Source organism: Natator depressus, chromosome 4 (assembly GCF_965152275.1).
Source record: "Natator depressus isolate rNatDep1 chromosome 4, rNatDep2.hap1, whole genome shotgun sequence".
Taxonomy (NCBI): Eukaryota; Metazoa; Chordata; order Testudines; family Cheloniidae; genus Natator; species Natator depressus.
This window is the reverse complement of record NC_134237.1, coordinates 108,444,310-108,466,953: the sequence shown is the minus strand read 5'-3', so window position 1 is coordinate 108,466,953 and position 22,644 is coordinate 108,444,310. Positions and strand designations below refer to the sequence as shown.

The 22,644-nt window shown below is 39.5% G+C and overlaps 1 protein-coding gene across 7 annotated transcripts in view; it reads left to right on the top strand.

Annotated features, from left to right (window-relative positions):
* The window catches only part of SLIT2 (slit guidance ligand 2), a 419,356-nt gene that overhangs the window by 380,038 nt on the left and 16,674 nt on the right, over window positions 1–22,644 (top strand). For all 7 annotated transcript variants that reach the window (XM_074951617.1, XM_074951610.1, XM_074951615.1 and 4 more), the window contains 5 exons: window positions 7,842–7,935; window positions 10,376–10,513; window positions 10,608–10,848; window positions 11,244–11,374; window positions 21,322–21,476. In XM_074951617.1, the coding sequence (XP_074807718.1) occupies window positions 7,842–7,935; window positions 10,376–10,513; window positions 10,608–10,848; window positions 11,244–11,374; window positions 21,322–21,476 (759 nt within the window). The remainder of the gene's footprint in view (window positions 1–7,841; window positions 7,936–10,375; window positions 10,514–10,607; window positions 10,849–11,243; window positions 11,375–21,321; window positions 21,477–22,644) is intronic.

Genomic DNA, 22,644 nt, shown 5'->3' with positions numbered 1-22,644 from the left:
TAAAAAATAATCGCGCGCGCGCACACACACACACACACACACTCTCTCTCTCTCTCTCTCTCTCTCTCCATCCAGTAACTACTTTAACTTCAATTAAGCCTGCCCTGTACACTTGGTATATTGCTTTGGAACACTGTATACTTTGTTATGGTGATTAAAATTGACTACTATTTTTTCTTATTTTGATTCGGTCCTTTGCTGCAGTGCTGATGGTTTAAGAATATTTCAGTAATACCTTCAGATAATTTTCTTGGTTGGTACTTTGTCAAGTTATTTCATTTATAATTTCATTTTCTGTTACACCGCCTCCCAACTCCTCTGTAAATAATGTAGTCTATATACATACAATTTACATATCCAGTTATCCAAAATAACAACAATAATGATCTAAATCCTTTTGAACTTGATTGTATTGTTCCTTATTATTTATTATATTGCTACTGTTTTAAGCTTTAGAAATTAAACTGTGGAATTATTTTATAGAATTGTTTTTGATATTTTCCGCACAACTATTTAAACTAATTAATCTGTCCTTGCCTGATCTTCTAAATTATTTAGAAAATACAACAATTGTTTTATAGCAGTTTTCTAGTCTTTAAGACTCTGATCACTTGGCAGGGAACTTATGAAAGCCACAGTTATCATTTTACTAAATGGGTGAATGAGTGGATGACTGTACACATGTAACATTGATGTGAAACTTTGTTGAATTAAAGATGCACAGTAGTATCACAACCGTTTTTCTTACCTGAAGTATGTTTTAAAAAACTGGAGCTACAATTTCTGATTTAGGTGGCTTTCCAACGTTTTCCTTCTGAATAAAGACAAAAAGCACAATCTGCCATTTCTTTTCGTAGGTATTTCACTTTTGTCACTATCTCTTAATTTTTTTAAAATTGATTTTCTCCCTTGCATCTTGTCCATACTGATTAAATTCTGGAGAACTCATGATTTTAGAACTTCACTCTTTGTCCCTCTATTTACTCTTTTAGGAACAACTTTTCAGAAGTGTTCTTCAAATCAGTGCACCTAAAAAAGTGGTTTTTCATGCTTATTCATCACTAACTAGAAGTTTTTTTATTTAATTTTTAGGGTTTTTTTATATTAGTTTATATTTTGGGTGCCTACAACTGTGCTTATGCAAATACTTAGATGGGCAGTTATGCATTTTATCTCTTATTTATTTATTTTTATGTTTTTTCTCTGGTATATATGTAGATGCAAAAATAACATTTCGGGAGTTCAAATTTTGGAGGCTAATCTGAAGCTTCTTCGAAAACTTTGTTTTTAGTTTGCTTCTCTTGTCTGTAAATCTTTCAGCGTATCCATGGTTGTTTTGATCAAATAGATCATATTTACTTAAAACTTGGCCTTTGTTCATATGGTTCTTTATGTTCTTTCTTCATCACATTGGCCACAGGATTTCCCATTTCCTTGCTGTAGTGCAATATTTCCCTTCTTAGATTACTTATTAATGTACTGTTTGAACTAAATATTTCTGTCTGGACTGACTTCTTGATTTACTTCACAATATTGGTCATTTCCCTCATTGGGTTTTTGAAATAAAAATTTGCAAAAATGTAAGGGGATATTTTCCTTCCTTTCATACTCCCAGAACATATTATGTAGTAACCCTTCAAGTCAACAAGAGTCAGAAGACCTTTTAGTTGGACAATAGGTTCATATCCCAGTCAGACCTTAGACTGCACTGTCTATATATTGTACAAAGCTTCCATAAAAAATCAAACTCTTACCAGGTCCTCAGAAGTGGTTGCTGATGTTTTCAGACCATTTGGCAACTGTAGGCCCAGATTCTAGCAAAGTTGGATTGATCTTATATTTTCAAGTGAAACAATACAAAACTGTGTTTGCAGCTGAGTTTCAATTTTGAACTTTTGTCCTCAGCCTTCAACTGTACCCAGTATCCACTGGCCACAGCTAGAGGATTGGGCTTTAAACTCCCTTATCCATGAGCTGGAGCCGCTTTCCAGCTGACAGTTACTAGAGTGCAGTGTACTCCGGCCATGCCCCCTCTACTTCGGTACACCCTCCACATCCAGATCTAGAACATTAGGAGAATTGCACAGTGTTAAACTCCTGTTCCACAGAGAGGTCTGCCACATTTGGCAGTCCCCCAGGCAATTTAAAATGTCAGGGCCAGTGATAATATGACAGTAATAATGCAGCCTTTGGCACAATCTCTGACCAGTGGAACAAGCAATACATGTTTAAAGAAGTGGGGGTTTTTACCCATGAAAGCTTATGCCAAAATAAATCTGTTAGTCTTTAAGGTGCCACCAGACTCCTCGTCGTTTTAGTGATGATGGAGATTATTGTCCATGTCATATCAATGTCAATTAGAGAGGATTTTTCTAGGTATTATGGGTTTTCAATACTGAATTATTTCTAAGGGTCCTTTGTAGAGTTTGTAGGATTCCAAATTTTGTCAAGTTACTTATTGACTCTTGGGAGCTAGAAATTCTGGAGCTGGGATTGCCTTCTTACTTCATTAGGCACATAGTGCCTGATACTGAAAGTTTCTGAAGGCCTCTCTGGTGCATAAGTAAGAAGAAAATCCAAGTGGGGGGCATTTATAGGAGGTTTGTGTCTGAGTCTTGTGAATACTGAGTTTCACTAGCATTCTGCAGGGACCTCTTAATATCACTCAAGATAAGGACATAATATATTATGTGATTCCACAGTCATATAATTTAGTGAAGAATTGTGCTCCAGAAGTAAAAAAAAGTTTTCATTTAAAAATGTTTCTAGCCTATAGAACACACATAAATTAGATAAATAAAACAGGTTTTTTGCTGGTTTCAGTTTATGATCATGGGAGTTAGAATTCTCTTAGATTCTCCACCAAGATGTATTTCACCCTTTAAATATTAAAAAATTATTTGCCTATGTAATTTCTTCATCAGTGAGTTCTGCAAGTTGATTGTATGTGTGTGAAGAATTACTCCCTCTTAACCGTTTATTTATTTGAATACCAGTCCTTTAGGAGAGAAGGGTCAGTATTTGATATTGTTGTGGGATTCTTTTTTAGGCAGACAAGACAAGAGGCTTTGAGAACAGAATTCAAGTCCTGTGGGTTAGTCAGCCCTAGTGGCTTGTGTTTGAACTTTCTTCAGTTGCCCGTAAATATTGATTAAATAATATTATTATTGGCAATTTCCCTGAGAACCACTGAGCAGCATTTATCAGGAGATCATGGACTTGTATTATTAATTCATGTACACTTTGACATGGCTTTATGAAATTGGCAGTCTGTGTCATTAAGACAGTGCAGCTCTACAGGAAATATATCTTAATAGATTGATAGTGTGCTACCAAACCCCCTTGGAAAGCTTTGGTATGGATTTTCTGATGGTCAAGTCTGGATCTGCATTGCTATATGTTGAATATTATTTGTGTGAATTTTCTCAGCTGCAAGTCCAGATCTCCAGGGTGCATACTAACACCCCACTTTGGGACTGGACTGTAGATTAAGTTAACGCTTGCCATGGAATTGAAAAAACAAGCTCTTCTACAACAGATGGCTGAAAAATACTTTACAGGTTGTTTTGACTTCACCTCTAGTGCTTGTGAATAGAGTGTTGTGCCCATTTCTTTCCACCTTTTAGACATGTATGTTTCAGACATATTTTGTTTAGAACAGCACAAACATAAATATTTACACCTTATTTCCTGTTTGAATTTATCTAGCTTCAACTTCCAGCTTGTATTATATCTTTCTATATCGGTAGATTGAAGAGCCCATTATTAAATATTTGTTTCCCATGTATGAACTTATAGACTGTAACCATGTCACTCCTTAGCCTTCTCTTTGTTAATCTAAATAGATTGAGCTCTTTGCGTCTTTCACTATAAGGCTTCTAATCCTTTAATCATTCTCATGGCTCTTCTCTGAACCCTCTCCACTTTATCAGCATCCTTCTTGAATTGTGGGCACCAGAACTAGACACAGTATTCTAGCAGCAGACATGTTAGTGTCAAATACAGAGGTAAAGTAACCACTCTACTTCTCCTCAAGATTCTTCCGCTTATGCATCAGAGGATAGCATTCGCTCTTTTGGCCATACAGTCACACAGGGAGCTCATGTTCAGCCGATTATCCGCCACAACTCCCAAATCTTTTTCCAAGTCACTGCTTCCCATGACAGAATCCCCCATCCTGCTAGTATGGCCTACATTCGTTTTTACTAGATGTATACACTTAGCCATACTGAAATGTGTAGTGTTTGCTTGCACCAAGTTTACCAAGAGATCGAGATTCCCCTGAGTCAGCGATCTGTCCTAGTCGTTATTTTTGTGTCATCTGCAAACTTTTTCAGTGATGATTTTATGTTTTCTCCCAGGTCATTGATTAAAAAAAAAGGTATTTGGCATAGGGCCAAGAATAGATCACTGTGGTACCCCACTGGAGAAACACCCATTTAATGTGTGCCATGTTAATTTTATATCATTCAAGTTTTTTTAATCAGAATGTTGTACAGTACCAAGTCAAACACCTTACAGAAGTCTCTAAGTATATTACGTCAGTACTAGTGCCTTTAACAACCAAACCTGTAATCTCGTCAAAAAAAGATATCAAGCTAGTTTGATAGACTCTATTTTCCATAAAGCTATGTTGATTGGCATTAATTACGTTACCATCCTTTTAATACTTCATTAATCAAATCCTGTATCAGCCACTCCATTATCTTGCTTAGAAGTCTATCTCATGTGTTGGAGAAGCATAGGAAGGGAAGAAGAATGGTTACTGTGTATAACCTCAGAAACTCACTCAGCTTGTACCCCTTCATATTCACCCCTTCCGGTCAGACTGGAGATGCCAAAGATTATGGTCACAGGCATTTATACCTCTTCCATGTTTCTTAATAGAATATATGTCTAAACCCCCTGGCTGCCTGGAAAATGTCATCCCTTGCCTTGAGTATTTATAGAGACAGATCTAAAACACAGTGTTCTATAATTGTGGCACATGCTCAGCAAAACATTACCCACTCCTTGACCACATAAAAAGATATGATAGTAACTACTATGCTGAATAAAGAAACAAGGCTTCTCTGGTGGTTACTGTAAAGTAGTCACAAAATAAAATCTTTATTGTAAACATTATTATAGATGGTTTCACATGATTATAAGGAGGAATAAGTGAATGATTAACTATGTGAATTAGCTGCTTTTTTATCAGATATATCAAGGGCACAACAGTATTTGGATTTACACACACACACACTTCTTTTCCCATACCAATCTTCCAAAAAGTATATTCTAACCCACACTAGCATCTCTCATCTTTCTCCCTTCCCCAACTCTCTCACCCTTTGGGGGGAAAAAGTCCCAAATGGTACTGTCCCTCTCCTCACCTCATGTCTCCTTCTTTGACCTTCTGGCTTTGTCCTTCTGCATCAATTTTTATGTCCTCTAATAATTGGGGAAAGAGGCTGAAGCCATTGGGTACTACTTCCCTATGTATGGTGGCAGTTGCATGGAGCCACTGTAGGAAACAGACAGTAAGCACTGATGGGTGAGTGTGGTGTCGAAGCAGTTGCATGGCAGCTTTCCTGCTTCCTCACAGCAAAGGGCCACTTCAGTGGTGAGGATGAGTGTTTGGGACCCCCAGTCTTCTCACCTTTTCTTCCTTCAGTAACCAGTGTTGGTTCTCTTCTGCTCACTCTACTTCCATTGCTAACTGGAGCAAATGCCAAGAGGGGTAATCCTTGGAATCTACAGGACCACTTGACTTGTGAATTCCTAAGCACAATATGGGCAGGATATATGCCCATTAATTATATATGCATATATATGTACTATCACTATGTGTAGTTTGCTTATGTTGAATGGGGGGAAAAAGAATGCTGATGGCCTGTTTGTATCAGTGAGAGAAAATAGAGGTAGTAGTGTGTTCCTAGTCTCCATGGGTAGATAATTACTTTAAAGTGCAAAATATTTTAAGTAGGGCTGTCAATTGCAGTTAACTCATGCAATAAACTTAAAAAAATTAATTGCAATTAAAAAAATTAATCATGATTCATCACAGTTTTAATTGCACTGTTAAACAATAGAATACCAATATTAAATATTTTGGATATTTTTCTACATTTTCATATACATTGTATTCTGTGTTGTAATTGAAATCAAAGTATATTATTTTTATTATAAATATTTTCACTATAAAAATGATAAACAAAAGAAATCATATTTTTCAATTCACATCATACAAGTTCAGTAGTGCAATGTCTTTGTCGCGAAAGTGCAACTTACAAATGGAGATTTTTTTTGTTACATAACTGAACTCGAAAACGAAACAACATAAAACTTCAGAGCCTACAAGTCCACTCAGTCCTACTTCTTGTTCAGCCAGTTGCTAAGACAAATAAGTTTGTTTACATTTACAGGAGATAATGCTACCCTCTCCTTATTTACAGTGTCACCAGAAAGTGAGAACAGACATTGGCATGGCACTTTTGTAGCCGGCACTGCAAGGTATTTACGTGCCAGATATGCTAATCTTTCTTATATGCCCCTTCATGCTTCGGCCACCATTCCAGAGGAATGCTTCCATGCTGATGACACTCGTTCAAAAAAAAAATGTGTTAAATTTGTGACTGAACTCCTTGGGGGAGAATTGTATGTCCCCTGCCATTCTGCCATTTATTTCTTGTTATAGCAGTCTTGGATGATGATCCAGCACATGTTGTACATTTTAAGAACCCCTTCACTGCAGATTTCACAGAACACAAAGAAGGTACCAATATGAGATTTCTAAACATAGCTACAGCACTCAACCCAAGGTTTAAGAATCTGAAGTGCCTTCCAAAATCTGAGAGACAAGCTGTGGTGCATGCTTTCAGAAGTCTTAAAAGAGCAACACTCCAATGCAGAAATTACAGAACCCAAATCACCAAAAAAGAAAATCAGCTTTCTGCTGGTGGCATCTGACTCAGATAATGAAAATAAACATGCATTGGTCCGCACTCCTTTGGATTGTTATCAAGCAGAACCCATCGTCAGCATGGACGCATGTCTTCTGGAATGGTGGTTGAAGCATGAAAGGTCATATGAATCTTTAACACATCTGGCACATAAATATCTTGCGACATCGTCTGTAAGACAGCCATGAGAAGAAAACCTGTTCTCACTGTCACCTGACATTGTAAACAAGAAGTGGGCAACATTATCTCCTGCAAATGTAAACACACTTGTTCGTCTGAGTGATTGGCTGAACAAGAAGTAGGCTGAGTAGTCTTGCAGACTCTAAAATTGTACATTGTTTTATTTTTAGTGCAGTTTTTTGTACATAATTCTACATTTGTAAGTTCAACTTTCATGATAAAGAGATTGCACTCCAGTACTTGTATTAGGTGAATTGAAAAATACTATTTCTTGGTTTTTTTACAGTGCAAATACTTGTAATCAAAAATAAATATAAAGTGAGCACTGTACACTTTGTATTCTGTGTTGTAATTGAAACCAATATATTTGAAAAAGTGGAAAGCATCCAAAAATGTTTAAATAGATGTTATTCTCTTATTTTTTAACAGTGTGATTAATCGCAATTAATTTTTTTAACTGCTTGACAGCCCTAATTATAAGTGCAAGAAATTGCATTTATACTGTTGGCTGAATGGGAGAGACTGGTCTGGAGAAGCTGTTTCCTGGAGGATATCAGGAAAAATCAGAATATATCAATTGCTTACATATTATAAAGTATAGAATTTTTCAATATTAACAATTTAAATCACAGTGGCTGATTATATTAAGTGTTGCTATTGCCATTGTCAGGGCATTGTGGTATTCCCCCTGAACTGACAGTGTATATTATGTTGCAGGTGAGTTGTGTGAGGAGAAACTAGATTTCTGTGCCCAAGACTTGAACCCTTGTCAACATGACTCAAAGTGCATCCTGACACCCAAAGGATACAAGTAAGCATAAAATATTGTCATATTTCAACTACACTATTTCTACCATTCTCTTATTCTACTCCACCCCTTCAGGATCACATATCAATGGCAGAACCTGACCCATTTGTTTTCATGTACACCCATGTATTAACTAGAAAAGTATCTAGTGAATTAACTGTTTTTTAGAAGTGTGGATTAAATAGGACCAGTGAAGAATGGAAAGTTTCATTCTCTGTGACCGTCTACACAAAATCCTTTTGGAAAGTTGGACTGTGAAGAAAATAATTAAGTTAAATTAAAGGGGGATTATTGTACTGCTTTGTGAGTAGTAATTACAAGACAGGTTATTAGTAAGACACATTGAAGCCATTATAACATAAGGAAGTTCATCACCAGGAAGACTAAGCTTTAATTACAAGACATCCTTATTAACATTAATTAGTATGCACTCTTAAAAAGTATTGTAGTGGACTTTAGATTAGTAGATTTAGGAAATCTGCTGCTTTAAACTTTCATTCATGAGCAACCTGTTTTATGTGCCATATTTTACAGTGTTCAAAATCAGCTTTTGCCATTAAAATTGATATTCTTAGCACATTTTAAATAACAGGTTATTTTAAAAAGCCAAACTTTATTTGGAAATATTCAAATGTACATGCAGTGGAGCTGATCATTTGAAAGTGGATCACAATATTAAGAATTATTTTGATGAACATTGTTCAATATTATATGCATTTATTCATTTTCATATGGTCAATCAATAAAACTATTGTTGCCTCTTGTACTTTCTTACATAGGACATAAAACTTGCATATTACATTTTGAGATTTTAAACCAGAAAATAACACACTCAGTAGCTTTGAGCATGTATCTCAGTCAGCTTTTTAACTTGATAGTGTGCTTTATACTCTGTTTTTCCTTTATTTACTCATTTCTTTTTGTCAGATAAAAGACTTAAGAGAGATTTGGATAAATTTATATTGATGGACCTAATTTAAAGAGTTATGGGCATTTAAATTTAAACTCAGTACTTCTAAACAAGTTGTAGGCATAAAAGTGTGAGACTGAATGCAGAATCAGTGAGGTGATCACAAAGACTGATGTAGTTAGGTGTTTCGTAAAAGAAAAAAGAGAGAACATATAGTTAACTTTTAGACAGCTGTGTTATTGCACGTATGGATTTGTAATCTTGTCCATTGATCTGTGAGCTAAATAATTCTGAGCACTCCTTCAACTTAATGTGTGAGGCTTTAACTGAAGAACTCCTATTAACGTTAATGATGATATTTGCATTGTCAAAGCCCTGCATACAGTATTGAAAATACACCACTTCAAGTCCGTTTTTATTTTCTTATGTTAAAGAAAATTAAAAAAACCATGCTGCAATCACTTTGGTTCATAGGCAACAGAGTTAGTTCTTTTAAATGCTGTTAGCAGAAATTTAAAAAAAACAGTTATGATCACTCTAACATGCCTGTGTAAATGCAATGTTGCGTCATTCATTGTTATCTAATAACTGACAGAGAAAATATTCTGCACAAGAACATAAGTCTTGGACTATTTTTCTGACTCCCAGCAACTAAGTTTACCATATTTCCTTATTTTGAGTTGATGTACATTACTCAGATATTCCAAGGAGAACGGTCAGACTGATTCATGAGGGCCTTTTAGATTTTCACCGAATGTACTTGATATAATATCAGATAATCAGTAACCACAATGTAAAGGGTAAAATATAAGACCTGGTAGTAATGGGGGACTTTAACTACCCAGATATCTATTGGAAAAGTAATATGGCAAAACACTAAGTTCTTGGGAACAACTTTTTGTTTCAGAAAGTGAAGGCAGTAATCAGGAGGGAAGCCGTTTTAGACTTGATTCTGATCAACAGGGGGAATTGGTAATGAATCTGAAAGTGGAAGGCAATTTGGATGAAAGTGAACATGAAATGATAGATTTCATGATTCTAAGGAAAGGAAGGAGTGAGAGCAGCAGAATAAGGACAATGAACTTAAAAAAAGCTGGGAGCGGGGCCCCTGCTCCAGGGTGGGGGAACATGGACAAGGGTAAAGGGACCAAGGCTGGGGCCGCAGTTGGGGGCAGGGGCAGGACTGGGATCAGAGCCGAGGCCGGCAGACGGGGGCATGGGACAAGCAGCCAGGACTGGGGCCAGGCGCAGAGCTGGGTGCCCCCTTGAACATTCGTCTGTGCCCTCTAAAGGGATGCGCCCCTCAGTTTGTAGATCTCTGATGTAATGAATCAATATATACAGGCTCTTAACACCATATAAAGTTATATTTTAATAGTGCATTGTATTAAAATGTGACTCGAAAAATTGATTTTCTAAATAGTGCTGCACTTCAGAATCAGTTAATAAAATACTACATCTCTGGCATTTTCTTACGTATATGGTTTTTATAGACAGGCATAGTACTAACCAATATACTTTCCTGTTCAATAGATGTGATTGCACGCCTGGATATGTAGGAGAACACTGTAATATTGACTATGATGACTGTCAAGACAACAAGTGTAAAAATGGAGCACAGTGTACTGATGCAGTGAATGGGTATACATGTATATGCCCAGAAGGTTACAGGTGAGAGAGACTTGAAGACAGGACAAACGTTTATATTTTTATCATACCACGGGGTGATTTTGTCTGAAATACTGGTTTTTGTGTTTGTATTTAGTGGCCTTTTTTGTGAGTTTTCACCACCAATGGTTCTCCCTCGCACCAGCCCTTGTGATAACTATGAGTGTCAGAATGGAGCTCAGTGCATCATAAAAGTAAATGAACCGATATGTCAGTGTTTGTCAGGTTACCAGGGTGACAAATGCGAAAAGCTGGTCAGCATAAACTTTGTGAACAAAGAATCCTACTTGCAAATTCCTTCAAGCAAGGTCCACCCTCAGACCAACATCACTCTGCAGGTAAGAAGGGGTACATTGGCAAGAACCGATCCTGAGTCATGGTCATTTTCTTCACCATAAATCACTGCAAGTTGGCATGTGTCCTGATCATGTATCATGGGGGAGAAATGCATACATATAAAACAAATGCATACATATAAAGGTTGTCATTAGGTCAGTTAAAAACTTTAGACCCTCTGACCTACAGAGAACTAGAATCACCAGTGAAATTAGCATCATAACTGATGGATAACTGGTAGGAAAAAAATGATTTTTATTATCTGACTATCCCAATCAGAGTTTGATAACAAAGAAAGAAATATTGGTAATGGCCATGGGAATGAGTGCAACCCATTTAGCATGTCAGGTTTATTTGGATTCATTTCCTTATAAATTAGTGTTTCTTTTTTCACTAGATTGCCACAGATGAAGACAGTGGAATCCTGCTGTACAAAGGTGACAGAGATCATATAGCAGTGGAGCTGTATCGTGGTCGAGTGAGGGTCAGTTATGACACAGGATCTTATCCAGCATCTGCCATTTACAGGTGAACCCAAATACAATAAATTACAGTTCAAGACAAAATGTGTATGATCTCCTGCTGTCTGGGGTCTAAAGTCAGATTTTGCAGTAGACATTTAGAAGAAGGAATATTTTTTGACAGAATGTAGTGTCAGATTTTATGGAATTGAAAGATTACTACTACTTTAAGCACATAATTTCAATTGGAAAATTACCTTAATATGAAAAATGGTATATAGAATGGTATGTGTTAAACTGAAACAAAAGGATAAGTTTCTGCAAGATATTTACACTTCTTTGTTTTTTAGAACAAATACATGCAAACAATCTTTCTCTCTTATTCTTCTTCACAGGTGATTTCCTAGTCTGTAGTGTGACCTAAAAGTTAGTGTTACTTGAATCACCTGAAACTCCATAAACAAAAGTGAAATTGCAATTTCTCTGTGTTCTCCGTGTCAGACATGCCTCTATAGTGGGGCATTTCCCTCCATTAGCAACTGGAGGCAAACTAGATCTTTGGTTATGAGCCAGGGTTTAGGACCAGCTCTGAGAGAGAATTTCCCTCTGTTTCCAAAACTGTGCAGACACTGGCTCCACATTTCCTTTTGTAATAAGCTTTCCATAGGATTTTTGGACTATTTTAAACGACATTTTTCTGATTTTCTTCATTGGCTTTGAGGTTTTTCCTCCTCAAAATGACTATCTTCAAAATTATCATCTTCTAGGTTTCTGAGGAAAGTTCATGGGGAAGCACCATGGAGCAGCACCCCCTCTTTCCTCAGAATTGGCAGATTGACACTGCAAGGGGAAGCAAAAGGCCAAAAGGTTTTGCCATTATTTGACCCCAACTACCACCACCAAGAAAGCTCCCAGGTGCAAATGTAAGAGCTGAGCTGGTACCCACACCAAACCAGTTAAACAGGCTGCAAAGAATCTTCCCTCACTGAAACCACCCAAAAGCCAGCAGCATAGAATCCTGAGAGAGCTTTTCAAAGCATTCTTCCCAGACAAAATCTTTTCAGTGTTTTCAGAAAGGAAACACAAAAGGGATGTGAACACAACTAAAGCAAACTCATTTTAAATCTGCATTGAACCCTTATGATCTTTTTGCTTTGGTTTAGTTTTGCAGTATTGACTTAGCTCCTACTGATGATTATTATGACCACATTTATGTGGTGTACAATACAGTCATACATTTGATGGAAATTGTAGAAGCTGTCACTTATTTTACATTTTGTAGTGGGCATTTTATTTAAAATAAATGACATGTCCAAAAATTTCCCTCAAATGGCAAAACAAAATTAAAAACCTAAATGTTTTCTCTGGGGAAATAATGCTACATTTTGTTAGGCAATAATATCAAGGGAACTAAGATAATTCCTATGTATTCCACTCAAAAACAGTCCTTATAACATACAATGTGTTTTTTAACCATAAAAAGTAGCATGCCTTTAACAGAAACTATTTGGACATTACTTCCATTCTAATGTCAGAGTTATTTATGGCATTTTGTTTATAGTTCTGATGAAATACCACAATTTGTGGGAGTAATATTTCATATTTCAAATGTGTGCATTTAACTAAATTGAATAAAAATAGGACTTACATTTATAAAAGAATCAAGGTAGGTTTTAAAAACATGATTGTTAGAATTGGATGCAACAAATTCCTTGTTTCCCTGTGAATCTACGGTTCAAAATAAGATGATAATCCTTTTATCTGGAATAATGTTGAAAAGAAACTGAGATTAGGTCCTTGCATGGGTAGGAATGGGAATTAACAGGGATTGTTTTTCTTCAATTTATATTTATTGGGCTTACCAGCTACCTTTGAAAGCAATCAACAACCCAGGCTGTATTTCATTTCCAGTTATTTGCATTCCGACTTGCTTAAACCCTTTAAGCCATCGCCTGTAGCTCTTTCCATATTAAAAATGTATATCCTGTCATCTATTCTGTACATTTTATGCAGTATTTCTTGCACTATCTTATTTTACCTGTGCATTTCAGTCTTACAGGCTCTGTCTACCCTTTCAGTGGTGTGCAGAATACAGGGATTTCTTACATAACTTCACACCATTGGGAAAGGCTCTGGTAGCTCTGCACTGACATAGCCTTTCACTGTGGTGAGGAAAAGCTCTGGTGGGGGGAAGGGAGTGGGGAAAGGCTCTCACAGCTCCCTGCTGCGGGAACTTTCACCACGGCCGTTCCTGGGGAGGTGCGGGGCCTCAGCTGGAAGTGACAGACTTGTCTCTTCCGGGACTGACCGCACCGGCCAATCACACTGGCCATGGGGCCCCCCAAAGCGCAGGGCCTGGAGCAGTTGCCCCGATTCGCCTTACCCAAGGGACAGCTCTGCGCTTTCACTATGGCAAGAAAAAGCTCTGGTAGGAGGGAGGGAGCCAGGCAAGGTTCCAGCACCAGGACACTACACTGCTAACGTGGGAGTTATTGCTTGGGCATGTAGAGAGCCATGTAGAGTGTATACCCTGCGGGTTCAGAAATGTAGGGCACTCTGCTCACCATCTATACTGCTAGTTATACTTGTACTAGCCTGGCATGCAGTGTCTGTACTCTACACGCCGCTGTAAGTATAGACATAGCCTGAGAGAGAGGAGAGATGCTTTGAAGAACCATTACTCAAAAGATCTCAGATTGAATTGCAGCAATTTAAATGAAACATTGTAACATTAATAATAATAATAATAAAAAATAACTTGTGTGACTGTTCCATCAAAATAAAATATTTTTACAGCACCGTTGTTACCTCACAGAACACAAATCTCTCCTCAAAGAGTATACATTCTGAATTACATGATATGTGAAGATCACAGACAGACAGTGAAGAAGGGGGAGGAGAGAAGGAGGACAAGGGCAGTAAGATAATGGGGTTGCTCAGCAAAGCATGAAAGCATCTTGATATATTTTTTTGATGGTGCTGGTGATGTTAATCTTCCTTCCCTCTCACTTCTAATAGCTGAGATGGGAGAAGTGAATTTTTGAAGGGATTTACATATGGTAAGGGGTGAAGGGGTTGTTGACTGTAGAGGAGAAGGCTTGGGAGGAAATTAGCATTCTGTTGAAAGCTCATCTCTTCTAAGTGCTTTAAAACCCGTACAGTTAATCAGATTGACATTTGCTGTGCCTTTTGAAGGTTCAGGGTTCTGCTAGTGATCCACATTTGGCACCATTTCCCAAGGGTCAAGATATAGCACTTGGAAAAAAACAGCTTTTCTTAAAGCTAATAGATTCCGGTGACCTTTTTTTGCTCACAGATAGTGTTCAAACCAGAGCTCAGATCATAGCACTAGGGACTCAGATTCTCAAGGGTTACCCTGACAGAGTGCATCGTGCCCACCAGCTGTGTGGGGGGAAATCAAATTAAAATGCTATTTGAAAAAGGGTTTGCTTCTTCAATTAGGTACGTCAAGTATGTGCACAGAGAGAGAGAGAGGCTAACTATCTGGAAAACTACCTATACATCACAGTACCTGGGTGGTGCTGAAGATATATCATGGTAATCTAATCCAAGCACCACCCCAGGCACCTACGACAGAAATCTAAGTAAAAAAAACAGGCCCGTTGCTCCACTCTACCTCTATCAAAAGAGGATGTTTAGTTTGGGGAAATGTAATCTGAGTACAGCAGAACATTCAGAAGGTGCTGAAACCATTTTTAAAAAAGAAAATAAACTACACAGCAAATGCTTTCTGGGAGGGGAGAGTGATGAAGGAATATGGGGGAGAGGGTTAGGGAATCGGGTGATGGGGACAGGATGGAGACTATGGGGAGTGGGAGTGGAGAGGGTGGGGCACTGGAAAAGGGGATACAGGGCTGAGTGACAGGGGGACTGGAGGAGAATAGGGGCAAGATGCCTGTGAGCCCCACATTCCTCTCCCATGTGTGTGCCATGATCTGGGAGCTCGCAACACACCTACAGGGGTGTGACCCCGCCCTCCTTATGGTAGCCAGGTTCTGAAGGGGGTTTGCCTGGTCTGATCCCCTCTTCTTACCTCCTCATGTGAACAGTAGTCTGGGTATCACTGCCCTCCAGGGGTGTCTGAGCCCCGCTCCTTGACTTCCTGTGTTTGCCAGGCTCCCTGTCCATCTATGGCAGTCAGCCCCTTCTCCCCCCGCCCCACCACGAGAGCCAGATTCAAAGAGCTTGCTGTTCTGGGTGGGCTTGAGTCCTTCTCCCTATCCTCCTTATCACAACTGTGAATGCCCACTGGGAGGGAAGGGGTGATTGGGATGCAAGCGTAGGTAGTAATGGGGGAGGGGGATTTGTGTAGGCAGCAAGGGATGGGTGTATAATGGGGAAGATAAATGGGAATAGGTGGTAGGGGAGGGAGTTCAGGTATGGGGGGAGGGGATAAAACAGGAACGGTTGGAGAATGTGAGGAGTAGCACGGGAAGATGGGGGTTTAGGGATGCGGGGGAACTGTCAGCACTGAATTCTCCCCTTCTGTCTGTGTGCTGGGATATGGGGGAGCCCTACCCTTCTAGAAGGGTCTGAGCCCTTCTCCCTGCCTGATGTGTGTTCTGGAAACCAGGGGGACCTGCTCCACTTGGGGAATCTGACCCCTTTTCCCTGCCCTTCCATGTGAGTTGGGATCTGAGGTGGGAATGAAAGTAACAGAAATGTAAACATCTGAAATCCAGAAAATAAATAGCTAAGATGCACATCACCCCTGTGTAGGCTTGGAGAGCTGGCCTGATTTGGAGGAGGGACAGACAGGGTGGAGCTGGGGCATGGCTGGGGAAGCCTGGATGAATCAGGGCCAAGAGTCCTAGCTGGAAGTGGATACTGGGAGTCAGGGGCCCACCTCACTGTGCATCTTGGCTACATAACTAGGGTCGCGGGTAGCTCTCAACCTAAAGATGCATATTTTCATATAGCAATTCACTCTTCTAACAGAAAATTCCTATATTTCACTCTAAGACAAGACCGCTTTCAATACAGTGTGTTCCCATTCGTTCTTTCTTCTGTTCTCAGAGTGTTTTCGAAGGTCTTTGTCAGTGGTGGCAACTTAACTTCACAGAAAAATAATTCTAATATTCCCATATCTCAACAACTGGGGCATTCTGCTGAAGGGGCGTTCTTACAAGACCTTGTAAGGTCTCAAACTGGGACTTCAGTTAAATATTCAAAAGTCCACTTTGACCCCATTGCAAAGATTGGAGTTCACAGGAGCTTACCTCAGTGCGATAACAGCCAGAGCCTGCCTCCCAAAGCACAGGTTTATAACCCTATTGAATTTAGTCACCACAATTCAAGTCAGGCTCCAAACATCAGTCAAAAACCTACATCAGTCTCCAATTGTTGGGGCATGTAGCAGCTGGTACTTTTGTAATAAGCCAGGCAATGTTACACTTGCAGTGCCTGCAGGGGTCACTCTGAACTCTTTATTCTCTGAGCAAACACAGCTTGAACAGACTAATCTCAATTGGTGGAAAGACCCTGACAACATTTGCACAGGAGCATCCTTTACGCAACTGCCCTGACAGTTGTAATAGCAACACATGTATCTCTGTGCTTGGGGAGCACGTCTTGACACACACTGCTCGGGGCAGGTGGTCATCTCGTAAGACCCCTCTACACATCAACTTAATGGAACTAAGGGCAATCAGGAATGACTCTCTATTTTCTGTCATTGATCACAGGCAAATATGTAAAGATCATAACAGACAATATGACATGAATGTTTTATATCAACCAAGAAGGGGGAGTGAGATGACCCTCCCTCTGCACTGGAGCAGTGAGACTTTGGAATTGGTACATACTCAACCAAACCCACATCTCAGCAGCATACCTTCTGATTGTTCAATACAACTGCAGATGCCCGCAGCAGACATTCCTCTCAGGATTATGAATGAGAAATAGATCTCCTTATTCTCCATTGCATATTTCAGTGTTCATAGAATATCAGGGTTGGAAGGGACCTCAGGAGGTCATCTAGTCCAACCCCTTGCTCAAAGCAGGACCTAATCCCCAACTAAATCATCCCAGCCAGGGCGTTATCAAGCCTGACCTTAAAAACCTCTAAGGAAGGAGATTCCACCACCTCCCTAGGTAACGCATTCCAGTGCTTCACCACCCTCCTAGTGAAAAAGTTTTTCCTAATGTCCAACCTAAACCTCTCCCACTGCAGCTAGAGACCATTACTCCTTGTTCTGTCATCTGCTACCACTGAGAATAGTCTAGAACCATCCTCTTTGGAACTCCCTTTCAGGTAGTTGAAAGCAGCTGTCAAATCCCCCCTCATTCTTCTCTTCCGCAGACTAAACAATCCCAGTTCCCTCAGCCTCTCCTCATAAGTCATGTGTTCCAGTCCCCTAATCATTTTTGTTGCCCTCCGCTGGACGCTTTCCAATTTTTTCACATCCTTCTTGTAGAGTGGGGCCCAAAACTAGACACAGTACTCCAGATGAGGCCTCACCAGTGTCAAATAGAGGGAAACAATCACATCCCTCGATCTGCTGGCAATGCCCCTACTTATACAGTCCAAAATGCTGTTAGAATGTTGGGGCATTCTGCAGGTAGACCTCTTTCCCACTGCTAAGAACAGGAAGTGTTCCCATTTGTTTGAGACGGGGACTAGGTCACCACTCACTGGGAGATGCCTTTCTCCTTCATTGGATATGAGGTCTGTTATATGCATTTTCCACACTACCTCTAATGTTAAAGGTGTTGATCAAAATAAGATAAGACAAGGCCAGAGTTACGCTGGTGTTTCAGACATACCTGCTACAAGCATGGTTTCCTTACCTCATCCACTTGGCAACTAATCACCCTCCAGGCTATCCCTCATCTTCTCTCTCAGGATGCCAGACATATTCTTTACCCCAGCCTCCGAGTTCTTTGCCTCAAAGCATGACTTATTGATGGTTTGTGGGGTTAAAAACACCCTGTTCTGAAGAAGTGAAAAGGGTAGGAAGTGATCTACCTGTAATGCTTATCTACAGCAATGGACAAGATTCAGACACTGGTGCGGTCTAAGACACCTTTCTTGAATTAAAGATGATGTGGCTGTCTTCACGTTCTTTGAGTGTACAATTGCTCGCCATTACAACCTTTCATTCCCTGGGTGGAAGGTTTCTCAGCTTTTGCAGATCCAGTGATGGTAAGGTTTCACAAGGGTTTGAGGAAGCTCTTCCCACTAGTTAAACATCTTACCCAGATTTAGGACCTTAATTTGCTGCTTAGATGCCTATGAAACCTCCCTTTGAGCCAATGGCAACCTTTTCTATGCTTAACTTATCAATGAAAATGCCCTTCATGGTAACCAATACATCTGAGTTGGAGAAATAGGGGCTCTAAAGGTATATCACCACTTCACAGTATTCTTCAAGGATAAGGTTACACTACAGCCACACCCCAGATTCTTACCGAAGGTGTCATCTAAGTTCCATATTAACCAGACCATCTTCCAGTTTTCTTCCCTAAACCACACTGGACTAAGGGAGGATGTGGTACTGCATACACTCGATGTCAAGAGGGCATTAGCCTTTTACCTGAACAGGACTAAACCATTTAGAAAATCTTCCAGGTTGTTTGTGTCTCTTGCTGACAGGTCTAAGGGATCCTTAATTTCCAATCAAGACTCTCTAGATGGATATCTGGATGCATTATCTCTTGTTCTCAATCTAATAATCTTCAACCACCTTCTAGGATCCTAGCCCATTCAACGAGATCCCTTTCTACTTCTGTGGTCTTAAGAATGTTCCCATTGCTGAGATCTATAGAGCTGCAACTTGGACCTCCAGACACATTCTTTTGAAACATTATGCTGTAATCCACAACTCAGCTTCAGATGCTGTGTTTGGCTATACTATAGTACATTCAGTTTGGACTCAATTCCAGAGTTTCTCCCTCCCTCAGTGAGTACTGCTTGGTAGTCACCCGAAGTGGAGTACCCCTAGGGACGCTACTCGAAGAAGAAGAAGGAGAAGAAGAAGAAGAAAAAGAAGAGGTTACTCACCCTGTACAGTAATTGTAGTTCTTCGAGATGTGTGTCTCCATGTGTGGTCCACTACCTGCCCTCCTTCCCCTCTGCTTTGGAGTTTCCACTACGGAGCTTTGCAAAAGAGAAGGAACCGAGGGTGGTTTGCCCTTGCAGCTCTGTATAGCCTCGGTGCGGAGCACAAGGCTGTGTAGGATGCATGCGTGGGCTGAACAGGCAGTGCTACCTAAAATCTCCGATTGAAGTTGCCTGGTGGGCAAAGCACCTGACGTGGAGCACCCATAATGGTACACATCTTAAAGAACTACAGTTACTGCACAAGGTGAGTGACCTCTCCTGCTTTCTGCAGTAGGTTTTCACCAGTAAATAGAAGTTTAATCCAGATCTTGTTGGTATTCATTCTTAGGAAAGGGCTTTTCACTTTAAATATTCTGTTTTATATATCCTTACATATATAATTGCTTGCTATGAAGACTTGTATTCAGTGTTACATTCATCGTTTTGATCTGTACTTCATGCAGGGTTGATACGTTCTTAAATTACATGTCTTTATCAACTTCCCAAGAAGTAAGATGTGCACAATATTATTGCTTTCTCTTGGTTATCTCCAGCAAATAGTGATGTGCATTGTTCAACCTGGCACCATCTTGTTCCTGAAAACATCAAAATATGTTAAATGAAAGTTAGTGCTGCATTTCTTATCTCTGCACATAGAGCTGTGATATTTTTAGTCTTCTTTCTGTCAGTCAGATTGAAAACCTCAAGTTATATATATATATATATATATATATGAAGAAAAGTAGTATTATTGTGCACATCTTACCTGATATATACGTGCACTGGTCAGAACATTAGACCTTGCCATGTGGGAATCTAGAGCACTGTCATTTTACTTTTTCATATGTAGCTCAGCCGTCTCTCCTCCACCTGCCAGAAAGTGCTTATTCCATTGTAGACATCTAAACCTCAGGGTTGAAATGGGAAGGCCTTGTCTACACTGAGAAATGTCAGACATTCTCTCGCCATGCTAGCAAGGAAAAAAGGCATGATACAGACATGCGCAAACACTTTTTTACCACCATGTCACTGTGTTAGGTAGAGGAAAAATGCATAAATATATCCATGCCTAGTCTACCATAGCACTTACTCTATTGCTAGGAGAAACGGAGCTGTGAAAGGCTGCATCTACAGTTGGAGCTGGGGCTGCGATTCCCATGTCAAGCAGATACTCACACTAGCCCTCATCAAGCTAGCACACTAAAAATAGTAGCATAGCAACTATACTATGGACACTGGCAAGTGTCAACACAGACTAGCCCCCCTGACTACAAACCAGCCAAACCCTATGAGTATGTACTTGGGGAAGCTAGCCCATGTTGCTACAGCTGACAGTACTGCTGCAGCTACACTGCTATTGTAGCATGCTAGCGTGAGTATGTCTACTTGAGCTGGAAATCATGCCCCACGCTCCAGGTACACCTGTAGCCCCAGTGATGGGAGTATGTCTGTAAATCCTAAGTGTAGACACAGCCCCGATTCTCTGGAACAATAGGTTCAAATCTCACTGGTGTCAACTCAGCTCTTAACTCGTTCAAGATAAATAAATGGAGTACTGTTTTCATCACTGGAGTTTCATTTTGTTTTGTTTTTTCAATTAAGATTTTAAAATAATAGTGATGTTCACTTTGCATGATCCTGTGGCACATTGTGTCTGGTTGAAGTTATATGTATATAGTTAGTAAACTCTTTTGGGAATACTTCAGACTGAAAGGTGCCATTAATATGTAAAATATACTAGTAGCAATACTACAATGCTATAGAAATAGTAATACAATTTATTATCTGTTAATAAGCATGACTTCACATCTTCACTTAAAATCTAGTTGTTAGAAGATTACATTCCTGGGGAAGTTTTGCTCTGAAGCTATATACTGTTTACAGGACAGAAGGTCAAGGAAATTCTAACCAAGATTCAAATGTTTTAAAACTTTTTTTTTTGTTTGTTGCAGCGTTGAGACAATAAATGATGGGAATTTCCACATAGTGGAGCTGCTAGCCATGGATCAGATTCTATCTTTGTCTGTTGATGGAGGAAGCCCCAAGATCATTACCAACTTGTCTAAGCAATCAACTCTGAATGTTGACTCCCCGCTTTATGTAGGAGGTAGGGGAACTTATTGTTTTTTATTAGAGATGTTATAGCAAATGTACTCTGGAAATATGCATTGACAGAAGCATAGTAAAGGGCCACTTCACTGGGTTAATTCCGAAAGATGACTCTCAGGGCAATTAATGCTGAAATAGTCTCATTGTTAACTATAGTAGTAGATGACTCAAATTCAGTAGTAGATGATCCTACATAATAATCTAAAAGTAAATACTCGATTGCTCTAGGAGGAGTGTAGCTGAAGGACCAGAGAGTTCTTGGTAGCTCATAACTGTTGTTTTCCGAAAGTAAGCATGTGATCCACAGTGCAATATTTTATAATTATGCTTTTCCTATTACTATTTAGTTTTAAACAGGACTGGAAAATGCATAGCATTTCATAGACAAGCCACAGGGGCCTGTTTTTGACTCCTTAGCACCTTGAATAGTCATTTATGCTATCATTCTGTTTCAGTGGTGTTTCACATTCACTTCACACTGTAAATATACATACGTGTAAATGATGGCAAGATGCAAGGCAATGAAAAAATCACACCCTCCGTTTCTGCCCTGAGGCGCTTACAATTTAGGTTAAATAAGAGCTATGACACAGGGAGAGAAGACGTTAGGCAAAAGGCAGGAGGAACAGGTGGGGGACTTACATAGTAAAAAAAGGTTGTGACGGTTCTTGCTTTCACACTGTACATACTATGTTAGTACTTTTTTCAATAAGAAATATTTTTTAAATGGACACAGACTCTTGTGAAAATAACTGAAATTGTGGGGTTTTTTTGAGTGTTTGTCCTCACGGAACTCACTGTCGGTATGTGTGCCCCATGCGCACGAGCCCAGAATCTTTAAACCAACAGTGTCCTTTGGGCTGCTCATGTGCCATGGACACCCATATGCCCCTACACCAAAAGGCAGAGCACTCCCAATGCCATTGTTCCTCTTCACCACCCATGACAGCGAGTTAGAGCCAGAGTGTTGTCTTGCTTCCTTACAGCTCTGAGATAGGATCAGAGTTTACAATTACTTAGTTAATTTAGTCTTCTTGTAGTTTCTGTAAGTTTAATTTAAGTCTGTTGGCTTTTGTTTTAAAGGACTTTTTCCTTTTTCTTCTGAGTCTCACTTCAATACCGAGAAGTAGGTCCAATAGGCCTCCAGGCTTTAAAATTTGCCCTGC